Below are 16,299 nucleotides of genomic sequence, written 5' to 3'. Positions count from 1 at the left end.
CTGTCACGCGGCAACTGGGTACGCGAGGCATGGTAACCAGAGGGGCGAGTTAGCGTTCCAAGCGGCCCAGACAGTCGCGCGTTGTGTTGGTAGATTGGCGCGTCTATACGGCCTTGACACACACGGAACCTAGTGCCCGACATTCCCAACCTCCACATGTACAACCTTTAGGGCTACTTGTTTCCTCGTCTCCACTGCCCCGTGGTGTGATCCATGCCTCCACTTTGCTTTGTGGTGGCACGCTGCCTGGGTGTGGTCAGAGTGACTTGATTATATCGTTTATTGCAATTGATCTTAGCTAGGCTAGATTATATTTTACTTGGTTAAAGGCAATGGTGCAGTTTTATGCTGGTGTTGGGGTGTAGGATAACAAAAACATGCCTTTTCGTACACACGGTTTTGCCTTAATTTAGGAAAGGGGGAGTTGTAACAGGCAGGTACTTTCTTCCTCTTGTTTGCCATCTCTCCTCCTCTTACCCCTTCCTTATCTTCCCCCTTTTCTTATTTCTTTAATATTATCATCGTCCTTCTCCATTCTTACTGTTCCCTCCGTTCAAAGCAGAGTGAAGTTTGACAGGAAAAGTTCTATATTTTTGGTTGACATGGGTCATTAGTGAGGTCCCTTCTCTCAAGTTCAAGTATGTTTATTGAGACAAGAAAAAAATACATCTCAAAGGGATAGAGTAGCTTAGGCTATTTCTACCCCCCATTCTCTTCTCTACTTGTACCTCCTGACCTTCGAGGCCAGCTGTCTTTGAGGCCATGTTTGACCTCTCTGCCTCCAGGCCCAGCCTCTGGCTCTCCCCTTCAATGTGTTTACAACAATTTGGGGCAAAATTATATATATATTCTTTTAACAATTTGACACTTGAGAAATGAGGGTTTAGGTGTGATTTTTTTTTTAAATTTTGCCCCGAGGGGCGAGTTTATTGGGCAGCGTCACTCATCCTGTGAGTGGACATACCGCCATAGCAGCATGTACAATACTCCCCAATAGGAAGAAAACCCGCTGGGTTGTTCATTAGTGTGTGATCTGATGACACAATCCGGGCACTCTGCCTCTCGTGCAAACCATCATCTGTGTTCCTGAGCCATGCCCTCATCCCTGCAAGTAGGCGTAGGCTCTGACTATTCAATGGTGCCTAAGGGGCATATGGTCAGAGTGCCTTAGAAGGGGGAGCTTAAAAAGCAGGTCGGTGTAATTCCTCCAAGAAATCTTCAGTGTGATTAGATCTTCAGTCTCAGACCATTATTTCTGTCAATTTGAATTAACCTAGGCCCAAGCATCAGCTAGGCCTCCAACTTTGAACAGAAGTAAACATTCTCTCTCTCTGATGTCTAACCTCAGCCTACACATCAGAAAATGAAGAAATGACGACGTTTCGATACGTCATGGACATAATCATCTGATACGTCATACATAAATCTGAACTTATCTAGAATGTTTTAAGTCTGATGCTTATCTAGAATGTTTTATCTGTCCTAAAGTAGACGCCAGAGATAGGACGGATGCTAGCAAGGGCAAGGTTACATAGATAAAAAATTTAACAATAGACCGAGAAATCTATACTTACATGGTTGATTAATTAAAGTAGAATTTTATATGGATCCCACAGACGGTAAATACTTATTCGAAATTACAATTATAAAATGAACTAATTCTAGAAATTTATACAAACACAAAAGATTTTTAACAAAATAGAGAATATCAATTACACACATTTAGAAAAAACAACAAATGTTACAAAATATAAACACCAAATATTATACTCGGTGCCTCAATTAAGCAGAAATAAATAAAAGACATCACTCGAAATAAGCACAAAAAACTCAAATCAAGGAGACTTAAAAAAAATACACCGCGCATAAATAAACAGAAAACATTTATATAGTTTGGATTGAATACAACTGTATAGTATAGCTGAAACGTTATTATTCATCAGAGGCCGCAGTTCTCTGATATATGAACATTCAGTTATATGCAAGTCCGACTGGCCATTCATGCATTTATAAAAGATTTTAAAACCACTCCTGGAAAGAATAGTTCGAAATCCCAGTTGTGTGTAGGTACAAGTGACAGGATGAAGAACCCAGCGGGTTTTCTTCTTATTGGGGAGTGTTGTACATGCTGCTATGGCGGTGTGTCCACTCACAGGATGAGTGGCGCTGCCCAATAAACTCGCCCCTCGGGGCAAAATTTAAAAAAAATAAATGGTTCGTCTCAGAGCAATGATTCGTAGTCTCTGGGATGCCTGAGTCCTGCACCGCCCCCAGGTATGACACCTTGTATAGTTATAATAATTACGTGTAATGCTATCATCATGACTTTTCCTTATGTTAACAGTCTACTGAAATTGTGCGTGTAAACTTTATTATAAATATATACAATCACGTGAATGAAGTTTTTGATCGATTCATTTGATCCCCAAAGTTACCGATAAGTAGCACAGATGAGTAAGTAGCACAGATAATCACTCACTGTAAACATGAACTGTTGGGAGCAACGCCAAGAAGACGGATTTGGGCGGAGGGATGGCGAGTCGGAAGCTGGTTGTGGGGGGAAGGGGGGGGGGTTGAGAAGGGGGGTTGAAATTTAAGGAGACATGGTAAGGATACAAGTGCAAGTGAGGGGAGGAGGGAGGGTCCTAGATGGCGACGTCACTCAGTCACCACGTTTATAGCACAAGGCTCTTGGGTACAGTGTTTTGCTGCTGCCTGTGCCCTGAGGCCTGAGGGTGTCACTGAGTGGAGGGGGGAAAGGTCACTGAGTGGAGGGGGGAAAGGTCACTGAGGGGAGGGAGTAGGTCACTGAGGGGAAGGGGAAGTTCAGAGGGGAGGGGAAAAGTCACTGAGAGAATGGGGGGAGGCTGATGTCACTGAGAGCCACAGAGGAGAGGTTACTAAGGGAAGTAACAGCAAAGGGAGACGACGTCACTCTGGGGTGGGGATGGTTACTAAAGAGTAAGGTCGAAGGTATGGTCTATGGAGGTTTTCACTTCTAGCGTTTCCCACCCCCACTTCTCACCCTCTCCCATCCTCATCCTCTCTTACCATCCCATCTTCTCTCTTCCCGTCCTATCCTCTCCTCTCTTACCGTCAGGGCGCTTTTTGGGACAGAAGCCTAGTGTAGATTTTGAAGTTAACTGTTAAGTCTTATTACTCTCATGAAGTTGTCAGTTGTTATTTTCATTCTCAGTTGTCTCTCATAGTGCATTAGGCTTGTGACCACAACGCTCGCAAATTAGGTAGCCGAGTGCAGAAACTGAATTTTAAAACTAATATTTTACAGCTTCGAGCTCTCCTCGGGTGTGTAGTCCCCATATGTTTTCTCCAACATTTCTGGGGTGAAACTTGAGTTGGTGTTGACAAGGGAACTGCTGTTTTTACTCTCCTTCAGTTTCTCTTCATCAATCTGTAAATAAACAAAATATTAAGTTTCAATATGGCGTACATATGTTATAAGTATTCTTCTCGGGGAAACTAACTGGAAGGGATGGAATATATACAAAAACTGAAGGGGATACTCACGTAGTCTTCTCCGAGACCATTGAGTCCTGGCAGCCAGTTCTTGAACCACATGACGGCGGGGGAGAGACAGCGAGGGTCAACAGCCCGCACATCTTGCTTACCAGTCACCAGCGTCACCAGCATGCCCACGATGATCACGGTGAAGCAGGCCGTCGCAGAGTACCACATGTAAGACAGGCGGTACAAGGCCAGCGCCTCACCTGGCTCCTCGCCCTCACTGTGGCAAAAACATCAACAGTAGCTTTACTCATTTTATACTAAAGAGGGGGTGCGGGTACCTGGTGGTGCCTGAGATAGCCTGTCTCTTTGCTATGTCTCCTCGTTCCCGACGGGGACGAGGAATTATCAATGGGGTAGATGGAAGAAGAAATTTCAGTTTCTTCTTCCATATACTGCGACCCCCTTATCCCCATCCCTTTAGACCCCCATTTCCTCTTTATCCCACTCCCCACTGCTACCCTCTCTCCCCCTGTATTAAGAAATTTCGCAGCTAAGCTTCACACTCTACAGATATCTCATTCGTCCTCACCCTTTTCCCCCTCCCCCTTTTTCCCCCTTTCCCCACCCACCTTTGTCACCATCTTTGTCCTCCCACTTTACTTTGTAAGTCTTGGGGATTAAAATCCCAGTTATTGGTCCTCGCAACACTACTCATGTAAACTGTCGTCACAATATTTACCGAGAGTTAAACATGCGTGTTTATGATTGTAAATGATTGACTGGGAAGGGACTACGGGCTCACCATAGCCCGTGCTACTTGGAACTTTGTTCCAGGTAGCAAATTTTTAACAACAACAACAACGATTGACTGGAATTACAGGTTTGAACATGCAGCGACTTACGGTTCATACAGGAAGTCAGGTTCAGTGATGGTGAGGTTCTGACAGCCGTCTATGCTAGTGGGCATGGCCACCACCTTGATCTGGCCCGAGGACCTTGCCATATGATGGCCCACTCCGATCCAGAACATGAAGATCAAACTGACGACTTCACCAACGAAGGCTCCCTGTAGGATGCGTGCCATTATAAGTATAAAGTATTGTGAATGGTTATAGATATATAAATAATTATTTAAATGATCTAATGCTGATATCATTGACAATTTACTGTTGAAGTGAATGGAATTCCTCAACATGTGGTTGAAAATGGTCGAATGTCAGTGTGATCCAGAGGTTTGTATTCTCGCCAGCAAGAAGTCTGGGGTTCAGGTCCAAGGGTCGCCAGAACACCATTGTTGCACATATTTACTTCACAAGTCCTCATTCGTTATTTCTTGATTTATGTTTATATATTTATGCATATAATTATGTTAAGAGAGAACACTCCTTCAGGGTTGGAGACTGACTCAGTCTTTATGTGAGATAAGAATGTCTTGCTGATGATTATATTGAGATAGACCTGGCTGTAAGTGGAACAACGACTTCCGACACTTGAAGGACTTACGGTGGCGTTGGCCCAAGGGAAGAACATGCCGAGGGTGAAGACTCCTAGCAGAGGCCCTCCAACCATGCCTAAGAGACTCATCGACAACTGTAATACAATACACAGATCCTTAGATATCTTCTTGGAGGCAGCCATATTAAAATACTTTTTCACAGAGACAAATCCCACCCTCTCAAAATGTACACACTTTCACACTTCTTCACATTTTCATAAAAAAAGACATATGTATACATGAACATACGCACAAACAACTAATTTGGACACACAGGAGACAATTGTAACTTTGTAATTGATCTGGCTATCTCCAAGTAGACATAACAAATCCTCTTGAAAGGATATATCCCGCAGTGAGATAAAATTATCAGCATTTGCGTATTTTCTGCAAATCTAAAAGTACAAAAAATATAAGATTAATAGTGTAATTGGAGACTAATCCTAGAAGTTTTGTTTTGGCAACTGCCTGAATTAGTCCTCACCCTTTTTACCGTGGTTATTTTTGTCTTGACAACTCCCAGGATTAGTACCGACTCTTTTATCCCAACTGTTCCGGGTTATGCACCAACTGGGATTATTCTACACCTTTTTATCCCATCTTCTTTGATGTTTGCTACAGCCAGTATTATACGACCTGCAGATATTGAACATTGATCCAGACGCAGCCCCCCTCTCACAAAATGTACCCAGCAGAGGCTATGCTTACGTACCTCATTTACATAAAATGTCATGCCTTCGAGGGCCAATCATCCTTCTTCTACTCACGGACAAAATGTTGCCGAGTCGCTCCGCCACGAAGACGAGAGAGAACGTAAGAAGACCGAAGAAGACGCAGAGGCCCCTGGAGACCCAGGTGCTGGCGGTGTCGGAGATGCCTGGATAACACCCGCTCTTGACGAAGTCCTCCAACACGATGGCCGCCAGGGAGTTCAACACGGAGGAAATGGTGCTGATTAAAAGTAAGTAATTATCAAGTTCAAGTTCAAGTATGTTTATTGAGATAAGAAAGAAATACATCTCAAAGGGATAGAGTAGCTTAGGCTATTTCTACCCCGTAATTATCAAAAGAAGGCACGAAACCGGGAGGCTATGTAGCACCATCAAATGTGCGGAATAATAAGAGGGCGCTAAATATCACCAAGGATGCCAACACGAGAACAGAAACGCATAAGGCGAACGATATCAAAAGTATCCAATTCACCAAGAATTCTATCGAGGGACAAGCGACCGCGAGGGTGCTGATTAAAAACCAACAATAACTGGACCAATATTATTCCCGCTACTTATGGCTGAGTTTGATAACTGTTATTATGCAATTTGAAACAGTAGTCTGTCCAATATGTTCCTTGATATCGGGTAATATAGCTTTGGAAAATATCATGAGCTTCCTGCAGGCGATAAGTCACAATAACGTGGCTATAATATGTTGACCAGACCACACACTAGAAGGTGAAGGGATGACGACGTTTCGGTCCGTCCTGGACCATTCTCAAGTCGACAATCGACTTGAGAATGGTCCAGGACGGACCGAAACGTCGTCGTCCCTTCACCTTCTAGTGTGTGGTCTGGTCAACATGAGCCTCCTGCTGACTAACTATATCTCAAGAGGCTATTGTAATTCAGAATGGAACATAGAATTATGCTTTAATTGTTCAATAATTACGAAAGAAACAGGTCATACCTGAGAGTGCCGGCGAATATACCAGCAACGAAGAGTCCTGGAAGTCCCTTCCACTGTCCAAGGGTGTCCATGACAAAGAGCGGGAAGAGCTGGTCTCCCTTGGTGACAACTCCAGCCCGGATGGGGTCACAGTCATAGTACTTGGCGTACACAACCATCCCGCCGAAGCAACAGGTAGTCATCAATATCATCATTCCCACTAAGTTGATCCACAAGGCTTTCATGACCATTTGTTTTGTCTGGAGACAAAGGTATCGCTGCACCTACACGGAAGTGTAAACAAAATGTATGAATTTTCATGCCTATAGCGCCACCCGAACCGTTTTTTGGTTGTTGTTGCCTGGACCTTCTCTTCCATCACCCTTTCCTGCTCCCTCTCCCTTTCTCCCTCCTCCCACCACACGTTAACATTTCACACCAAACCATTCTCCATCACCCACCTCACCCGTCCCCTCCATTAAATCACCTCAACACTCAGAGAAAATCCACAGGAGCCGTGATGAGAATTCGAACCTATGCACTGGGTATTCCCAGATGCACGCGAATCCTCATACGGCTCCTGTGGAAGCCTCTTTACAGTAAGAGAAAACAGGATGAGAGGAAAGATGGACGCTGGAAACGCAAATGAATAAAATTAATTTAATAAAAAACTCGTCCCCAATACGAATGGAATGAAATGAAAGAAAAAGTTATAGAAGCCACACACCTATCCACACCTTTTAAATCCAGATTCGACAAGGAGTGCCACAGCCACCACTGTGGCACTTACGCAACTCACTCTCTTTCTTCTGGCACAACTCAGAAGACCCCTGTATAGACGTGCAAGGAATTACTTGGCAACAATTAAGAATCGCCTGAACAAACAACACCAACCCGGCCAGCACACTAGTCCCTCACACACTAGCCCCCTCACGTGCCAACCCCTCACACACTAGCCTCTGGTCCATAATCAATCTGAGCTTTATCAATCCATGTTTTGTTTACTTAATAAATCATTAGAGATGAGCAAATTACTGGAATCGTGTAGGCTAGTGGAGTCCGTACCTGCGCCTGGTTGACGCCGTATATGGTGATCCAGTTGAAATAACCTCCAATAACCAGTGCCCAAACGGTGTGTCTGGTGGTGGGATTCAGGTCGAAGTCGATCATCTGTGTCCGGCCGCTCTCAGCATTCCTCTCCCAGACGGCACTGAATCCTCCGACGTCAAAAGTGCCCTTGATGGTGACGAATATAATACTGGCATACAGGACGAGTGTCTGGAAGAAAGATATCACAGTGTCTTCATAACCATGGACAACATGGATTTAGAACAGGACGCTCCTGCCTTTCACAATTGATAGACCATTATGATATGGCCTTAAATGCCAAAGAAGACAAGCAAAAAACAGATGTAATATACACAGATTTCGCAAAAGCTATTGACAACTGTGACAATGGGGTTACTGCACACATAAGGAATAACTGGCAAAATAAGGAGATAGATTTTTAATTTCCTAACGAATAAAGCCCAGAGTGTAATAGTCAACGAAGTAAAATCCGGATCATTAACTGTGGAAAGCTCAGCTCCCAATCCCTTCCGCCTCCTTCCCCAGGGCACTGTGCTTGTTCCGGTACATTTTGCCAAAAAATGAACACAAGAATGAACGGAATGAGGGAAATAGTACACTGGGACTTATTTGTAGGAGTAGATACGAGTGAATATAAATGAATGAATGAAAGGGGATATTAATAAGATGTTCAGTGTAGTGAGACAAAAACACAGCACGAAACGAAGGGTATATATGGATACGTTTAGATGCATAAACAAACTGGGTAAATATTAGTTTGTCAACATGGTTGCTGATCTATGGAACAAATTACCAGGACCCTTAATACACTTGGGATCGTATGTATATGAATGATTCTACCCCGAGTATAAATAGGAACTATGAAGTCATTTGTTAGGTATCACTGACAAGTTAAAATATGTATACCACTGATAAACCTAATATTGACTATCTTGCTACATCATTAAAAATAAGTTAAGATTTTGGAATAAATAATTTGACAAGTTTATACAAATAAAAAGCATTAAATCTTGATCATTTAGAAAACATGTAATGTTGACCAAACCACACATTAGACATTGAAGAGACGACGACGTTTCGGTCCGTCCTGGACCATCGTCAAGTCGATCGTGATAACTGACAATTAATAAAGACAATCGACTTGAGAATGGTCCAGGACGGACCGAAACGTCGTCGTCTCTTCAATTTCTAGAGTGTGGTCTGGTCAACAGTTTTCAGCCATGTAATTGTGACTCGTCGTCTGCAACATGTAGTAATGTTTGCAGCATTGGTCAAGTTGCCCATTGCTTAAAAATGTTCTTCCAACCGAATAGAAGCCAATCATAACAACCGGATTCTATGAAAAACAAGTTTTAGTGTAATCTGATTTTTCCTTTAATAAATGCCCACTAAAAAGCCTATATTCCAGGACGTCGTATTTGTCGTATACTCAACCTAAGGCCAAAAATCGTCAGACTAGCAAATGGCAGCGGTTCGTGAAATTGACATAATGTCCAGTTATCTGTTTTGGGTCCTCTGGTAGGTTAGGATAAGTACACTTTAGTACGACAGTTTCTTAACGTTTGGAAACCCTAGGAGGACAGGCTGAGCTTGTTGTGGGGTTACATATTGGAAGTTGATATAGAAGCCTAAAGTACATACACATAGGCTTCCTGTTCCCCGACAAGATTAATAAATAAAATCATTATGAATTATTTTTTTTTGCTACTTATATAACTATGTATATTCTTTACAATGATTTGTATTCATTTAAACTGATTACGGTTAATATTTTAATAGCAAAATACGAAATAAAAAACACAAGAATAGTCGATAAGTCTTTTGTATTTACGATACTGTGAAAGCTATCGTCGGTGACAATTAAAATATAAAAATATACTTAGTTGCCAATTTCTTTCCAATAAAGCATAAAATGGAGTTAACAATATAGGCTTTTAGGTGTTTTGAAAAACAAGACTTGGCCAAAAATGAATAGTCAATCCTTCAATTAAAGGTGGAGACGCGCCTTATACAGAATAATGCATATATATTTCAAAAGATCTAGTTCACATCTTCTTTCTAGTCTACATTTTCTTTCTGGACACTTGGGTTTTGCTTCTAGATCAAAGTGTACAGGAAAGGACGCATATAAGATGCATGAATGCAGGCGGCGGCTAACCTGGAGAGCGTCGGTCCAGAGGACAGCCTTCATGCCGCCAAGAGTGGTGTAGAAGATGCAGACGAAGCAGATGAGGCTGACGGAGACGTAGACGTCGAAGCCGGTGACCTGAGCCAGGGCGAGTGCTGGAGCGTACACCACGATGGCCATGTACAGCGACATCTGGCCCCACACAGTAAAACAAGTTCATGTTAGTTACTTCCTTTTTATTGACGATTGAAAGTAATTCATCAAAGACAAAGACTCACAAATGGGGCCCTTGTTTGTGTTGCAGGTATTTTAATCTGGCGCTACAATCCTACACACACACACAGCCGCCTTACACACCTGGATGATCAAGACGAAGGAGCCCAGCCACCGCACTGCTCTGTGGAACCGCATCTCAAGGTACTCGAAGGTGGAGCTAATCTGCCGGTCAAACTCACAATTACATACATAATAATACTTCAGAGACGATTTACACCTGCACATGTTTTGTTACACATGTAAACTCTCTTAATTAAAACTTACTGAAAATCTAAATTCTCCTCATCTGTTAAGCAAAGCTCTCCGAGGCAGTAAAGTGCGCGCATGACGCAATATATTAGTGTGGGAAGGAGAGGAATGACCAGACGTAGATAAGGAGGAGCAGTATATGCAAATGCAAGTCAGACATATTACAAAGTTACTCTCGTACATGTCTTACTCACAACACTCAATCCTGGATAAACAAGCAGCACCACCACCATATTCCAACAGACCACCAGCAGCACCACCACCATACTCCAGCAAACCAACAACTACCATCACTCCAACGTTTCAAAAGACCGGTTGCATTGTGCTCCTTGTGAGTTGCCAATATAGAAACAAAATACACCAGTTTCATAAACTGCTGCCACCACAACTTACTTCTCGCACTCATCCCTTACAATATGTGTGACCTTATGTAACGCATACGATCGAAATACGACGTTCTTGGTAAGAGGTCAGGTTAGGACATAACCCCACATATTTAAGAATATAATATTAGAGAAAATTTCGGAGGCGTAACTCATATCATGGGAATTTAAATATGAAATGTCTAATATATCATATTAGACAGTGAAAGAAAGGAAATGGTGGGAGAGGGTCCCATCCTTTCCTTCCCGTGTAGACATTAGTGATCTAAAATAAGATATAGTGTACGGTTCATATTAAAATTAGCATGCTAAAAAAAAAAATGATTTTCGTATCGTTTTCTGAGTTATTACGATCATAAACAGAAATGATCAGCCCCCCTAAATATTTAGGGGCTGATCAATATTGCAGCAATGTCAAGTATACCTGGAGGTTGTAGAAGACTGGGAAGAAGAGGTAGGCGGCTGCAGGCATGACCAGCACGAAGCAGAAGGTGACGAGGTAGTAGCTGGCTCCAAACTGGTAGATCTCCGACGGCATCCCCAGCAGCGCGATGGCCGACATGAAGCTGAAAGAACACAGAACATATGCAGCTTATAAACTTACAAATAGGTAACTTTTTGTTTAGTACATACGCTGAGTGTTTATTTTAGGCATCGACTATGTTTAGGACTAAATTGTTCTTGCTGGTTGGTCAGTAAACTATAATAGTAGACTTAATAACCCTCTCGCAGTTGATAGATCTAAAGCCTAGCACCAACACAGGCATTGTGAAGAGGTTTACAATACACATGTGTATTGTAGTATATATATATCGTTGTACATATATACAACGAAAAGTGAACTGTGATTTTCGGGGTATATAAACTTAGCATTTACTTTAGTTTTAAACTATGTATTTATCATTGGGACATTTTGGCGTTTTTCAGTGAAAAAGTACTTCTCTTAGGGGCATAAAATAAGAAGATCGCGGCATAATGTATATTTACCTGGCAATGAGAGACATGGCCACGGGGAAGGTGGTCATGGACTTGCCAGCCATGAGGAACTCCTTGGTGTCCTGCTTCTTGCTGAAACATCCGTAGAAAATACCGATGGCAGCCGATAGAGCCAACATGAGACCGAACACCATGTAGTCGATCCATGTGAAGCGATCAGCGAGTTCTGTGACACTCACCGTCATCGTGCGAGCAGTGACAAAGTTGAGCTGCTGAAGTGAGTTTCTTAGCGGTAAGTTAAGTTCCTCGGAGTATGTGTGACGGTCCTACTGGTGAGAGCTGATCATCTGCGTCTCAAGGAAGTGGCTGGCGAGACACACAACTGCAAGATGGGGTTGTTATCGAGATAACAAGAAGTACTTGTTATCGAGATAACAACCATAAACAACCATATCTTGCACTTATCAAGGTTGTTATCAAGATATAAACACCTGAAAGGAGGAAAACATCAAATTAGAGACAACTGAGACTGTGAACAGATTTAATTTGTCAAATTTTGATCACCAAATTTAAAAAAAAATTACTGATGTAACATTATATATATATATTTATATATATATATATATATATATATATATATATATATATATATATATATATATATATATATATATATATATATATATATATATATATGTATATATATATATATATATATATATATATATATGTATATATATATATATATATATATATATATATATATGTATATATATATATATATATATATATATATATATACATATATATATATATATATATATATATATATATATATATATATATATATATATGGCAGGTCCTAGTCAATAACGGCTTCTCCAATGGTTTTCATCGAAGACATCATAAGAAGGAAAGTGAAAAGCCATGCAACCTCCGAAGAGACAACTAACACAACACCTATACCCCCTATTAGACTATTTTACAGGAACTTCTTTTCCACAGCTCATAAAACAGAGGAAAGGGGTCCTGAAAGATATTGTTAATAGAAACGTTATCCCTACAGACAAAAATCAGAGGATACAACTGACGATTTACTATAAAACCAGAAAAACGGCCAGCCTACTCCATGAGAAACTCTCCAGACACGAAACAGAACGCTTTAAAAGAGACTAACGTCGTCTATGCCTTCAAATGCCCACTTGGGGACTGTAAGCTCCAAAAAACCCAGTATATAGGCAAGACAACAACATCTCTTTCTAGGCGTTAACGATGCATAAACAACAGGGCTCCATTAAGGAACATATAATCTCTTCCCATAACCAAACCATCGCCAGAGAAATCCTAGTAAACACACAGAAATCATCGATAGATACAGCGATAGCAGGCGGCTTGACGTTTGCGAGGCACTACACATCAAGAAGTCAACACCAGCAATCAACAGCCAATTATTGCACAACTATATTCTACCCACCTCAAGACTCCGCTCCAATATAGAAGCATCAAGAAATATGGACCAATAGGCTTTCTACAAACACTTCTATTCAATACCCATTGTTTCTGTTCTGTCTTGTGTTGATACTTTTAATACCCTATTAATATCCCCTAGTGTTCTGTCTTGTGTTAATGCCACATCACCCTTCCCACCTCACTCAAATGTAATGCCACATCACCCTTCCCACCTCACTCAAATGTAATGCCACATCACCCTTCCCACCTCACTCAAATGTAGATATAAAATCAGGGAAACGCAATTTCTAATCAGTTGTGTATTTGTGAAGTCTTTGAAAATGTAATAAGTTTTACGAAAACGCGCCCGTGTCGCGTCAGACTAGAAATAAAAATGAATTTTGGAGATATATATATATATATATATACACATGTTTCATTGAATATAACTGCATATTCTGTATTGATTATTTTCTTGTTCAGGGCTTTTATCCTTCTGACTAGTGCTCTTGCATCTTGATTTAATTGGAAGAGGATTTCTTCATTTGTCATCTTTGTTCGAGGTGAAGAAAAATAAATAATTAACTGTAGAATGTATTACACTTATTATAAATTTACACAACGTTTCGAACCTGCATGGTAAATTCTCAAGTGATGGGACAGTACTGGGCGTATTGGATTTATACCAATAGGAAGGTCAGGTACATAATATAAATAGGTGAGGAGTACATCGTAAAGGAAGAAGATTTGGGTAGGAGTTGTGCTTTTTACTCCTTTACGGATTATTTCTTTCATTATTCTTTCTTCTTTTTTTATGTTCATCATGCATGGTTATCTGCCATAAAAAATCACATGAGACAGGCCCATGTTCACTATGCCCTATCTGTTCACTATGCCCAAAAAATCACATGAGACAAACCTATGCTTAACGGTACAAGTGAGAATACCTCGCTCAATACTGGGTACACCGAGGTTAGGTTAGGCTATCCTCAAGTCTTCAAGATTCAGCATCCACTTGTCCAGGTGCTGAAAAGTGATAGTCGAACTGTGCTATACCCTTCGGGCAAAATATGAATGCAAGATCACTTTAATACAAAATTTAACACTACGCGTTTTCCATTAAGATCACAACAACACTTTTCTCTTTCACGCATTATCCTCACTGTGACTGTAGATGGAAGATTTTTGCAGTAAAGCATCTGCAACTGCAGAGACTCGAGACTCACGAGCCACAGGCATGAGGAAATTCCAGGAATGAAGAGGGCCGAGTGGTAGCTGCAGTAATCTGCGACCTGAAGTCGGCTCGCGGCAACCTCCACGTATTATATATAATTAACACAAACAACTCTGGGTTTGTGGTGGTTACATTTAAGTGATGGTGCAGGTAGCATTACTTCATGTAGCCAGGATTCTAGATCACGTTACTTTTACCTTGGGTAAGTGGTCGAGCACGACTGGCTATAGCAAGAAGCCTGCTCAGAATACCTTAAATCGTGAACAACCCAGACTCCAGCATGATGCTGTTAGTCTCCAGCTTCAATAAATCTGTATATGAACCGGCCAATTAAAGGAGTAGCCTATAGCCTTTCCTCTGATTGGACCTTTCCTATAATCTGTTTGACATCACCATGGCAGACTTGGCAGAGTTAACAGCCTCAGTCTCACTATAGAGAGCTCTTGTCATCTTACCCACTTCACCCTCTACCCTGCCACATCATCCAAAATGGTGATGATTCGAGTGAAAATGGTGATGCTTCCAGTAAAAATGGTGATGATTCCAGTGAAAATGGAGATGTTTCCAGTGAGAATGGTGGTGTCTCCAGTGATCTATCACAAACCTCCTTAAGGTTTCTTTAACCTGATATCGTACAATGGCCATCGTACAATTTCTCGATTGTAGATGATGGCAGCTCTCCAGGGATAGCAACTTGACTGGAGTACAACTTGAATTCACAATGTTGCTCCTCTTATGTCGCAGTGACACATGGCTAGTCACCTTCATATAGGACTGGGGATGGTGAATCTACTTTTTTAAGAGCATGTGACCAATTTTCGATAATTTTATAAAAATGTCTCCCTCGTGCCCATGAACAAAATACTTGAAAGCATTCTTAATAAAGTCTCTTTAGGCTACCAATACCTCTTCTGAATTCTTTTTAAATGGTACAGCCCTCGGAATTGCATGTTATTAATAACTAATATTTCACAAGAATTAATGAATTAGTAACAAAAATAACGAACATTTTTTAACTGAAGAATGATAAGTCCTGTTGCCTATTTACGTGTCTTCATTGATTGTAAAATAGGACACGGAAATAAATGAAACGAATTTAGAAAGCCTATACAAAACTTGTGTAATATAATGATGATGCTCCCGGACGCAGGTTCGAATCCTCGTCACGGCCCTTGTGGATTTGTTTCTTGTGTAATATAAATGAAAAAAAAAGAAAAATAGCGTCATACAATACAGTAGTATTGTTATTGTATCTCATAAGCAATATAAGAATTGTGATGATGAAATGGTAAACTTTGTTTCTTACTGTAAAATAAAACAAATCTAGGAAAGGAAAGAAAAAAAGAGATACTTAACTTTGAGACTTTTTGTTACTGCACCACTGATAGTTTTATCAGGCTGGTAATTAATGTTTTTGAGAGCTATGCATGCAGCATTAATTTCATTTGTAAGTCTACTACAATAATTAGACTTCAAGTACATCACTGAAAACAGTATCTCAGATGACTAAGTCGATGAAAATACTATAAGTAATGACATAAGCAGATTTTTCAGTCAAAATGATTGACAGCACTGAAGTAGACAGTTTATTTCTAGTTCCTTTCCTCACTACTATCAATAGTTTTAGCAATTTGCAGAACGAACACTTGTACGTCAAATTATCAAAGAACACCAGGATTTGGTGTACACGTCCTGTGTACGCCAAATGATAAAGGAACTTGGTTAATGGCGGCTCTTCACGTTACCTCAAAACAACGCGGAGAAGGTTCTCCACGTGAGTACAGTAGTAACGTTTTGGCTACCCGTCCAGTGCCGCCTAAGGTGCCAGTGGCATGTGTGACACCTGCAGAAATCCTGGCACCCTTGGACATATCTCACAATTATAAAGGATCATTAAGACGGGACACCACGAGCGTAGCTCTCATCCTGT

The 16,299-nt window shown here is 41.1% G+C and overlaps 1 protein-coding gene across 1 annotated transcript in view; it reads right to left on the bottom strand.

Annotated features, from left to right (window-relative positions):
* Positions 1 to 1,866: 1,866 nt before the first annotated feature.
* Positions 1,867 to 16,299, bottom strand: part of LOC138358516 (sodium-coupled monocarboxylate transporter 2-like) — a 14,805-nt gene continuing 372 nt past the window's right edge. The window contains exons 2-12 of the mRNA XM_069316495.1: positions 11,738 to 12,177; positions 11,175 to 11,316; positions 10,200 to 10,280; positions 9,873 to 10,034; positions 7,691 to 7,903; positions 6,647 to 6,909; positions 5,731 to 5,914; positions 4,972 to 5,058; positions 4,371 to 4,534; positions 3,529 to 3,745; positions 1,867 to 3,412 (exon numbers count right to left, since the gene is read on the bottom strand). Of these exons, the coding sequence (XP_069172596.1) occupies positions 3,284 to 3,412; positions 3,529 to 3,745; positions 4,371 to 4,534; positions 4,972 to 5,058; positions 5,731 to 5,914; positions 6,647 to 6,909; positions 7,691 to 7,903; positions 9,873 to 10,034; positions 10,200 to 10,280; positions 11,175 to 11,316; positions 11,738 to 11,931 (1,836 nt within the window). The 5' untranslated portion in view covers positions 11,932 to 12,177 and the 3' untranslated portion in view covers positions 1,867 to 3,283. The remainder of the gene's footprint in view (positions 3,413 to 3,528; positions 3,746 to 4,370; positions 4,535 to 4,971; positions 5,059 to 5,730; positions 5,915 to 6,646; positions 6,910 to 7,690; positions 7,904 to 9,872; positions 10,035 to 10,199; positions 10,281 to 11,174; positions 11,317 to 11,737; positions 12,178 to 16,299) is intronic.

Source organism: Procambarus clarkii, chromosome 8 (assembly GCF_040958095.1).
Source record: "Procambarus clarkii isolate CNS0578487 chromosome 8, FALCON_Pclarkii_2.0, whole genome shotgun sequence".
Classification (NCBI taxonomy): Eukaryota; Metazoa; Arthropoda; class Malacostraca; order Decapoda; family Cambaridae; genus Procambarus; species Procambarus clarkii.
This window is presented reverse-complemented; position numbering and strand designations above follow the sequence as displayed.